We start from the raw sequence: 12085 nt of genomic DNA, 5'->3' as shown, positions 1-12085 counted from the left end.
ATCCCTGAAAACATGCAAATTTTACTATTTTTATCGTTAAAATGCATAGAAATATAATTAAAAAATGATGAGGTTTCTGAGATAAAAGGTTTTAGTGAAGGGAAACTAAATTGAGATTAGTAAATCCCATTGTAAATGGCCTCTCTGTTACTCTCTCCTGATGTAGATCTCCTCTTAACAGTCTGTTATTCTGTTTATCTTATAAATCCTTCTTATCTTTCATACTCAGAATTTAGTTTTAGTTTTTATCAATGTTTAATTATCGTTTCTGCATTATCTTAGGATATTCCTTTGCCAGAAAACAAATATAAATGCATTTTTATTACAAAGGATTTTCCATGTTCATTTAAAAAATATTTTAAGAGGTTTAAAAGCTATATTTTTTTTATCTTAAATGTAGAAAAGAATGATTATAATGTAATAAAATTATTTTTTTATTTAAATATTTATAATAATTTAATAAATTAACATTTTCGAATCGATAACAATTAATTGGGATGCTGAAGATGATGAGGAGGAGAGATTTAAAAATTTGAAAAATTCAATATTATATTTTGTTTCTGTCGTAACAATTTTTAATATATAAAATATTTTTTATTGTAGAAAGCAATATATAAGCTTATAGGAACCCCAAATTTATTTTTATATTAACAAGTTTATCCTAATGATGCTGCTAGAGGATGAGGAAGAGAGATTTGTATCTTTATTACATTACTAGCATAATATTGCAAAAAAAAAATGTTTAAAAAATGTATTTATGATTTTAATTACTAAAAAAATTATATTAAATATTATAAAAGCTTTAAACATTAATTTTTAATAATTAAAAACAATTTTAAGCACGAATTACATACAATTGTGAAACAATGCTCTACCTCATCACTATAGAAAAATAGCACAAAATGTATCAAGATTACAAATTAAATTCACAACGAAAACCTTAATAAAATTAATTTTTAACATTAAAATTATAATTTAATTATTTTAACATTAAGTAACTTTATTAAGAAAACAGTTTTTTAAGGTGATGAAAAGTTGATCAACGTCGTTCTTTAATCACGTAATCTTAACACATTCACGTAACATAATAAAGGATTAAAGGAGTTTTACTCTATTACTTAATAATGTTTAAAGTTTTCTCTACTCCTTTATTATATTCCTCGTAAATTTAGTGATTATTGGGAAAATTTTGCTGAAACAGACAAAGAAGTGATTTATGATTCAATCTAAATTTCTTCTTTGCTAAAGATAATTGGAGTAAGCTTGATGCAGTCGCTCATTTGTTTTCTTCTAGTGGCCAAGTTTTAGCTGTTTTCTTCAAATTTTTTTTTCTTATTTTTATCCCTGTAATTAAAGTAAAAGAGTCTACCTCTCGTCTTCTGTAAAGGCAGAATGAAAATATACAGAAAGTCACATTTCATGTCATCTGAGCTGAAGTGAACTGGAGATTGAATATACTCTTCCTCTTCTCTTCTCTTTTTTTCTCTATTTTACCTTACTAGTATAAGATTTNTGGATTAGAGCGATAGAGGAAAGAGAAAGGGAAGAGCAAAGACGAGCGCTTAAAAAGAAGGATAGGCAGGGTCAGACCCTCAGATGTGCGAGGATTCTCCAACGATAGACGTGTACGTGTGCTGATCTTTGTAATTATAAATTGTGAATACATGTGACTAATATTATTTTCTTTTTTATTTTGTGCATGTTACAAGTTATAAATAAATATAAACAAACAACACTAACTCGATAACATTAAATCTAAATACCAAAACGACTAATTTACTGTGTTTTTGTTATTTATTACTCCTGTTTTTAGGTATTCGGTATTCGACCGAATAGTGATTAAATATTCAGTATTTGGCCGAATAGTGAAAAATAGGCCGAATAACGAATAGTAACCGAATATTCGTTACATCACTAGTAGAAATCCATTTGCCTCTAAAGGCTGTTATTCTTAGGTAGTTCAGTTATAGATTTGGCTCTAATTAGGTGTGATGTCACTAGTTTCAGTTTTTGCAGTTTTGGATAAAGTATTTAGTAGTCATTTTCCCATCAGGTGGAATTTAAACTAATTTGGAAGAAAAATTAATTACGAAAGTAACGAAACCAAGATCACAGTAAACTTTAGGTTATTTTAGAAGAGTGATTGCATTTTAGTGGTGGATCAAAAATATAATGAGTTAATGTCAAGAATTCAGAGTTGATAGCTGATTTTTGATGCAGTTGGTAAGAGAAATTTTTGCTGATTGGAATAAGAAATGAGTTTGATAAATTTTTTGGTTTGACCTGGACTGTAGAATGAGAATTTTAAGAAGGAATTGAGCATTGAATGCAATGAGATGGGCAACATTTAGAAATCAGATTGCAGTAGCTAACTTTGTTAAGGTGTGGAATGTCACCTGAAAATTTATGTAGCGCAAAGAAATTATTTCTGCAGAGATTGAACAAAGACTTGACTTCTGGAGAAGTATGCAATTTTGGAAGTGCATTAATTTTTTTTAAGGCCAGGCATTTGAGCCAGCCAGATTTGGAGTGGATATAACATTTTTTGAAAGTATTTGGTTCAGAATGTTACAAACCAGATCTCTTGTTTTGAATTTACTTCTTTGGAAGTAGAATCATCTGTGTCATCAATGAAAGATGAAACTGCTCCATGTATGGATGGCATTTCTGTAGAATTTTATAAAAATTGTCCTGGACAGTTTAATTATTTAGCTTCTTTGTTTAATAATATCTATAAATCGAGAGACATTCCACCAGATTGACATGCAAGTAAAATTATTCCAATACACAAAAAAAGGTTCTTAGAATTGTCCAGAGAATTAGAGTTATTTTGTTATTACCCACTATTTCTAAGATATTCTGTAAGATTCTGTATAGGCAATTACTTATGTGGCTGGGTAATTATGGAGTATTTTTCAGATTGGTTTTCATTCTGGTTTCTCAGCCTTGGATAATATTTTTGTATTGTACACCTGTATTCAAAAAGTTTGAGGGGAAAATGAGGGAAACTTTTTACCTTTTTCATAGCTTTTTCAATCAGCATTTGATTGTCTGGATTGAGATATTTTATGGTGACATTTATGTAGAAACGGTCTAAGTTATAGATTTGTTAATTGTCTAATCCAATTATAAACTAATTCAAAGACTTGCTGTACTATTAATGGAAAGAATTCAAATCTATTTTTTACACATAAAGGGATTAAATCATATTGTTAATAAAGCAAATGTCGGTATAGAGAAGATTATTCAGGTATGTGGGGTTTGTGCTGCATAGTGCCAAAATCACCACTTGGTGATAGTTTTATTAAAGTGGTGATAAAAATATAATTCTGGCAATAGTAAGTGGCAATTAAAACTCCAGTCTGTTTGTCTTGACATTTAGCGTGAAATTGAATCACAAATCATACTTTGGGAAAAACAGCAAAATGTTGAGCTTCCGTACAATGGAAGTCCTGAACACCACACACCTAGCGATTTCATGACATCACGTGGTAAGTTTGGGCAGAAAGGTAAGATGTAACATTGAGAACTGAAGGAAGTTTTGTGCAATGCCACCCAGTGTTTCTTGAGTTGAAATTTATTGACTGACAGAAATTTTGGGGATTTTTTTTTGGAATAACTTTTTTCCCACTTTGATCTTTTTTCAGTACACTAAAACAAAATCTTGACATGAAAAAACCTGTGAAGTACTGTTTAAACATTATGATAAAATGTATTATTCAGAATTATTCATTAAAAAATTATTCAAAAATGATTGCTATTGCTAACAAGGGAAGGACCAGACTTTTGGGTCTCTGTGAACAAAACTTGGTGAACACGTAGCCTTAAGCACAGCTCATTAACCAAATAATAGGACCCACTTCTCAATCACTTTGAAAAATTGGATCTCTGAAAATTTAGTGTTTAGGTTATAAGTATTTGGAAGTTCCACATCTCAGATTGGCAATAACAAAGCGAATAAGACCCTAGGTACTGGACATAGATGATGGAGGTTTGACCCTTCGTTTTAGTTTAGTTTTTATGTGTGACATTATTTTATGATTTTACAACATAATTACCATTATTATTACTATTATTATTCCTCGTGTTTAAAGCTTATAAAACAAGAGATTAAAAACTGTGACGTCATTTCTTGTTTAGTGAAAACAAGCCTCTGTAGATTTAAATCTTTAACATTGTTAAATAAGACTTTTATTTCTCCATATTTATTTCCACATATTTTACATACTATGTCCTCACAAGCAAATAAGCTTTGGAAGTTACTGCACATGGATGAAAAAGACAAGTGATATGAAAATAGGGTAGTGCAGTAGCAATGTTTTATTTTTTAATTGTCAATATTATGGACAATATCCTCATGTGCTCATGTTTGTTATGATTCAAAAATCACAATACCACTATATATGAAAATAAATATGAAGAAAATTTTATTTAATAATGTTAAGCATTAAATTTAAAGAAGCTTGTTTTCTGTAAGCAGGAAATGATGTCACAAATTTTATTTCTTGTTTTATAAGCTTTAAATGTGAGGAATAATAATATTAATAATAATGGTAACGATGCAGTAAAATAATAAAATATGTCACATATAAAAACCTAAATCAAAATTCTAAACCTACATCAACCAGCTCCAGAGCATTGCTTCTTGCTTGGCTATTGCCACTCCTGAATATGAAACTTCCAATTCTTTAACTAAACACTAAATTTTCAGAGGCCACTTTTTTGGAAATGTTTGAAAAATAGATCCTATTATTTGGATGAGGAGCTGTTTGCGTTTAAGGTTACGTGCTCACCAAGTTTCGTTCAAATTGAAGATCTGAACTTCTGGCCCTCTCCTTATAAGTGACAGTTTAGTTTTGCTTTCCAGACAATAAACTGATAAGGCTACTGGCACCTGCATTAATTAATAAGTAAAACTGGTGGTAATAAACAATATAAAGTGGTAAAAAAATTAAAACTGGCAAAATTGTGGCAATATTTTTAAATTTTCCAGAGCAGCCCCTGAGTATATAAATCTGGCAGATTAACAGTGTGGTTGAATAAGGTGAAATTATTTGAAGCTTTTGTTTAATTGTCAATATTTTATGGTTCAGAGATTTGGAGTTTTTCCTGAACAGAAATAGAAAATACCATTCAACTGAAGTTTATTAAGTACCTTTATTCCTTAAAGAGATGGATTCCCTCTTATATAATCTATTTAGAATTTCAAAGAGTTCTGTTAAAAATTAATATAATAATAAGTATCTTAAGATGAACAGGTAAATGTCCAGTTAGTGAGCTTACTGTTAAAGCAAAGTCATATTTACTTTCACAAAAATTGGCATGGGGTAATCAATTGTTAGCAATGTTGGAAAATTATGGTTATCAAGGTCATGTATCTTTGTTAAATCCAATAACTGTCTGATGTGTTGGTAAGAATGATGGATAATTATTTAACTGATTTTAAAAATAAAGCTTTAGAGTATAAATTTGATAAATGATTGGGACATGCCAACATACTTAAATTTTGTGAAACAATTTAGGGTGGTTTTAGTGGTATTGCATATACATTGTAATATGTTAAAAAATATGACCTCTCTGAGAGAATGGAAAATTGTAAATTTTGTGGTCTAGAAGTTAGTTACTTTTGATGTTTATCATGTGATAGCTGAATGTAAAGTTTTTATAAACAAAAGGATTTTATATTTGGAAAAGAATTCTTGTCAAGATATGATTTTATAAGTTTGTTACATAAGAATTACATTTGTATATATAATTTTATTGATAATGTTTATTATATTTATTTTCTTGTTTACCAACCAGGAGATCTAAAGTGTTATAAAAGTGGTTGTCATTGTTGATGGAGTTTGCAGTATATTTTGTTGGCAATTTTGTGTGATTAACTAATTATGAATTTTTGTTTTCTGTTACAGGTAATGTGACTTGCTTTATTTTATTTTCTTTTAGTTGTATGTTATGCCAACAGTTCACTGCCAATTTGTGTTGTGTACAATATCCTGTTTTACTGTTGTTGTTTTGCCGATACAGATTGGGCAAAACAATAAACAACTGTTGTTGTTTTGCCCTATCATAAGCTTGTAGTAATAAAATAAACAAATAAAATAATTAAATACTAAGTAATTTGATGTTAGAGAAAGGTGTTACAGTATTAATTAAATACTGTTTAAATTGGCACATGTCTAATTACTTAATATTTAAAAAGAGTAATAGTAATAGAGCTCAGCAATTGTTTGGCTTTAATATATAACTAGTGGATTTGGATGTCTAAAAATTAACATTTTTATTCAGAGGAATAAGCCATAAAAATGCTTAAATCCTACTTTAACTGACAATGGTATCCTTGTATACTGACTTGGCATTTTACCAATTGTAACTTTTATCTACACCAAATACTAACAGCAGCAATTAAATATGTTATTTTTTCAGATCAGATCATGAAACATGAATTCTTTCAAAATACAATTATTTTATAGGATTAACAACACAGTTAGTACAGTGTCTCAATAATAACACAATGGCCAGGTCAATCTCTAATTATGGTTGATTTTTATGAATTAGCAATTTCAAAGAAGTTTGATGTTCTGAAGAGATTTTTGGTAAAAAAAAAAAAAAAGAGATTAAAAAAAAATGAATACCTGTTTCAACAGAAATTTTATATCCAGTATGTAGTTTGCGTGATGATCGTTCAAGTCTCTCTGTATTGTCTAATAACTGGGTTTTCTAATTAATAAATGTACATAATATTAACACATAGTCTATTAATAATATTCAAAATTTTAAAAATTAAAATATTATAGTTTATTAATCATACATGTATTATTATCTAAGGACATTTTTAAAAATTTTGAAATTTGTTTAATTACTCAGACAGACAGAAACTTTCTTTAAAATTATGGATATCTTTCCATAGTGCTAAAGAAATATAAATTACACTACAGTTTTTCAAAATGCATTCTTAATGAATTAGAAGAATTATAATTCAAATTACTCCTCAGTGAAATTGAATAGATGAAAAATGGTAAAATATCTACACCGGAGTACTGTAAAAAATGCACGTATCTATAAGCCTTTTACTGGTGTGCTTTTCATCACACTATACAACAACGTTACAAATGTTTTCGAACCGTTATGGTTCTTCTTCAGATAAAGATCCTCTAACGGAATGCACTTCGATTCAAAGTTGTTAAGAAATACGATCTGGAATGTTGTCCCAACCCAATGATGTCAATATGGACCTGCGCACTGTGCACTATGCATGCTGTGTTCTATCTTAGAGTTTTATCTAGCAGGGCCTGCCAGGCCGTTGATAGAGCGATTTTCTCCTTGTAGTTAATGCAATTACTCTCTTTAATTGTGTGTAGGCATATGTAGATTGCCTCCAGCCATCTGAGATGGTTCGTGTGGTGGGTGATGTGTATAGCCTTTGCTTGAGAGAATATGGGTTCTATGTCCGGGTCTGAAGAGTATACAGCCAGAGTTGTGTTGGATCTTTCATGGTTAATATCTGTTTTATGTTCTTTGATTCGGGTTTCGAGGGGGCGTTTGGTTGATCCTATGTAGACCATGCCTCTATCACACCTGTGATCAATAGGGATGGTGTAGATGCTGGAAAGTTTATTTCTGTCTGGGGTATTTTTCCATTTTGTAACAAATCAAAAATTATAGTGCATCTTCTAAAAGTAATACAGATATTCTTTTTCCTAGCAATCTCAGTGTATTTGGATTTTAGTACCAGATTATATGTGATAGGGATGTTGTTACTAGGAGTATTGTTGGTGAGTTGGTTACGATTTGCTTCCTGCTGTTGTATTTTTTGTTCAGTTTACTTATGAGCCTGTGGTAACTGTGCTGTTTGGCTATATCTTCTATGTATTTCATTTTGGACTGGATTGCTGTTTGGGAAGAGGAGTGCGTATGTGCTCTCCTAATCAAGCTGCAACTTTGTTGTATAGTGTGATGAAATGTGCATCGGTAAAAGGCTTATAGATATGTGCATGTTTTATTGAATAGATGTATAATAAATAGATTAAGTTCAAAAAAATAGGTAACAGTTTATATACTGAAAGTATTAACAACATATTGATATATTATAAATTGACTACATTAACTATGGTCAATAGATAAAATATTGAAAAATGTATTGTAAACATATTGAAAAATAAAATATTAAATTGGAATTCAATGGTCTAATATAAAGTAAATACAGTAGATCCCCCTATAAGACTGGTTCCTATAATTACGATTCCTATAAGACGGCGAAAAAATTGTGGCGGTATCCGTACACAACTGTAAAAAAACTCCTATAATTACGTAAAACGTCATCAGGCAGCCGAACTACTTTCCCGCCGTCCGTAGCGCCACGCTACGGATGTTTNTTTCTGGTAGTAGAATGATTCCATGCTCATAAAATTTCTGACCTTTGCTTGCAAAAAACTGATTCAAGTGATTTTTGACATCCTCATTTGAAGTAAATGTTTTACCATTTAAAAAATTTTGTAAAGATCGGAATAAGTAATAATCCGAGGGTGCCAGATCTGGTGAATATGGTGGGTGTGGTAGCACATCCCATCCAAGTTGTAACAGCTTCTGACGAGTTAGCAAACTTGTGTGAGGTCTGACATTATCATGGTGAAACACTACACCTTTTCTGTTAATCAATTCTAGTCTTTTCTGTTTGATAATATCACTCAATTTGTCTAGTTGACGGCAGTAGACTTTCGAATCAATTGTGGAATTGTCTGGTAGAAGCTCAAAAAAACAATTCCCTTAAAATCCCATCAAACAGAGAGCATCACTTTTTTTTTTGATGAATATCAGCTTTTGAAATGCTTTGAACTAGCTCATATTTTCTACTCCATGATCACTTGCGTTCAACACTGTTGTATACAATCCATTTCTTGTTGCCAGTTATGATTCGCTTCAAAAAAGGATCATTTTCTTGACGTTTGAGAAGCAAATCACAGATGTTAATGCAATGGAGCAAATCCCTTTCTTTAAGAGCATGTGGAACCCATATATCAAGCTTTGAAACAAAACCAAGATGTTTCAAGTGGTCATAAATGGTTGAATTGGACAAATTTAATCTGTTAGCGATTTCTCTTGTTATTTGGCAGTTTGCTTCAATCAATGCCTTTATTTTATCTTCATCAGCTTTAACTGGCCTTCCAGAACATGGTGCATCTTCAATATCGAAATTGCCAGAACAAAATTTTGTAAACTAGTTTTGGCATTGTCGTTCTGTCAATACATCTTCTCCATACACACCACACAATTTTTTCTTGCTTGAACATCATTCTTACCTTTTTGGTAATAAAAGAGCAAAATATGCTGAAAATGCTGCTTTTGATCTTCCATATTTGATGGAACACATAAAATAAACAATTGCACAAAATCCAACAAAATTTTTTACAAATAAGCCTTAAAATGCTAGCTGTCAAAATATATAATGATAATATGGTTTAGAATGAAAATGGCGGAAAAATATGACTAATCCCTCTAGTGGTAAAAAAAACTAAATTACTTTCCGAACAACCTAATAATAAGTTGTTATTAAAATTTTATCTTTAACTTATAATTCAAATTCTATTATTTTATATTTGTTTGTTCCATTCAGAATGATGTAAAAAGGAATAAACATTCTGAAAATGTATAATATAAAACTGAATAAACGAATTGATATATGCCATTACAGTAAATTTCTTAGATAAATCAGCTTACATGAAAATATTAAATGTAATAAAAATATATTTTTATGAAAGTAATCTTGAGACAGAATAATTTTAAGTTTTTAAAGCAAGTTCTTGGTTTGAATGCAGTTATGTAAGTTGATGATGATCTGAAAGGAAATCAAAAACATTTCTAATAAAAATATTTAGCTTTCTGAACTAAGAAGTTTTATTGTTTACACTATATATTATGATGCCAATGTTGCACAAGTTAGTTAATTATACAATCCATAATTATATAAGCATAATTATAATCCATTATTATAATATAAGCACATATAATAATGATTCCACTTTTACTTTGTATAGATCCAAATTTTAAATTAAATAATCACAGAATATTCTATTATAGGAAAATAAAATTATCATCATCATCATTGTGAAATGTTATTTTTATTATGAATACAAACTAATGTCAAATGAATGCTTAATTATATCAGGCTATATTACTACTACTATTATAAATTAAATACTAAGTGGGCAGTGAATTTTGTTGACAATTTTGATGCAATTTAACTAATTATGATTTTTGTTTTCTGTTACAGGTAAGATAATCAATATTGATTTAATATGTTAAAGAGGAATACATATTTGTCAGTAGGCCAGATGGAGTAGGACAAAAGTTTTTCACACAGATATATTAGAGAAGACAAAAATTGTGAATTTGTTACAGGGAGATCTTGATGTGAAAGATGAAACAATCTCATTATTAATTCAATTAAATTTAAATCAAAGTGTCAAGTTAGAGAAAATGATTGCAAAAGTGGATAGGATATTCTCATGGGTGGAGAACTTGGATGAGGTGATTGTGGGATTTGAATCTAGACCAGAGCTATTGGAAAAGAAGTTGATACAGGAGGATGATTTGGCTTCAACTGCAGAACAAGTGAATTTGCAACTGCAGATCTCAGAAATTAGTCTAATTATGGAGTGTTATGAATGTTTTATAAGACGTAATAACATGGTTATTTCAGGTTTTCCTGAGTCAGATCAGGAAGATAAGATCCAAATTAAGGATTCTTTGTTAAATTTTTTCATGATAAGTTGAATGTTGATAATGTTCCCTTAAAAAAATGCTACAGATTGGAATATTGTAAAATTGGAAGGAATAGATTAATTTTTTGTAAAGTTTTGGATAATAGTGATAAATTTAAGTTCAGAAGTATGTCATATGATTTGAAAGGTTCTGATATTTATATAATGGACTAGAGAAGTTAGGAAAATAGCAAGAGCCTTTGTTAAAGAAGAAAAGGGGAAAGGTGCACAGATTAAATATATATGAGGTAATGCAGTTAAGGTGAATGATAAGATTTTCACTTATAATACTTCCTTGAAGAGAATGGAAATGCAAGGTGGTTCATGACTTCATTCTGATGTTTTGATAATGTCGTGGAATTGTGAGGAAATTCTGAATAAACTTTATGTATTTTGGCAATTTTTGTCCTCTTTTGAGTTTGTCTTTCTATTGGAAATTTGGTGGGATGGTAAATCTGCTATTGAGGAGTTCCGCAATTAAAATTTTGTAATCATTGAGGAAGCTGGTTATTGTGAGATTAATAGAGGACATTATATATGAGTTTGGATGCTATTGTTAAGAAAATTGTTAACTTATAGAGTTTTGGTACAGAACAGGTTTTATTTGGTGATCAAATTTACATTAGGTAATTTTATCGTTATGTTTCGTTTTTTCTGTATCTAAAACCTGTTATTTGGGAAAATATTTGGAACAAGATTGTTATGGTTGTTCAAAGTTATAATGATGATATTCTAATGGGTGATTTTAATGCATGTGCAGGATTGACCCACAGGATTGGGCCCTAAAAATTTTGGGTGAGTTGGACTGTTATTGGTTATTGAGAATATCGCAAGATCTGATTATAAATGTGCAAGACAAATCAATTTTAAGTTTTTGTAAGAATTTTGGCTATCTGATTACGAATGGTAGAAATTAGTGTTGTAACGAATAGTATATTCGGCCTCAGGCCGAATACCGAATATTCGGCCAAGAGCGTGGCCGAATAGCCGAATATTTGGCCAAACTATTCGGCTTGATTAACGCACGTATGAAAATTGGCTCACAAACCGCATTATGGCAAGGATCCCGCTCTCTATTGGTCCGCTGTCACTACGCTTGGCCAATCGCGTTAATTCTTGGCAGTTGTAGCGGACAGACAAGAGTGTCATGGAAGTATGTGATAAATGATGATATCAAATGTGTATAACAATGAAATGACCTACACGTGTAAATAACAGAAAAAGAACAGAGAAGGACCGCGAAGTGAAAATGTGAAAATAAATATGAAATTGAGTCGATAACATAATCGAACAAGTCGAGGCAGCTTATTGGCACGAAATTCGCG

The 12085-nt window shown here is 30.3% G+C and overlaps 1 protein-coding gene across 1 annotated transcript in view; it reads right to left on the bottom strand.

The window, feature by feature from the left end:
- The window catches only part of LOC111624433 (vesicle transport through interaction with t-SNAREs homolog 1A-like), a 90137-nt gene that overhangs the window by 22091 nt on the left and 55961 nt on the right, over nucleotides 1-12085 (bottom strand). The window contains exon 6 of the mRNA XM_023367271.1: nucleotides 6636-6720. Coding sequence (XP_023223039.1) covers nucleotides 6636-6720 — 85 coding nt within the window. The remainder of the gene's footprint in view (nucleotides 1-6635; nucleotides 6721-12085) is intronic.

Source organism: Centruroides sculpturatus, unplaced genomic scaffold, assembly GCF_000671375.1.
Source record: "Centruroides sculpturatus isolate CEXI.00-Female unplaced genomic scaffold, Cexi_2.0 scaffold397, whole genome shotgun sequence".
NCBI lineage: Eukaryota > Metazoa > Arthropoda > Arachnida > Scorpiones > Buthidae > Centruroides > Centruroides sculpturatus.
This window is presented reverse-complemented; position numbering and strand designations above follow the sequence as displayed.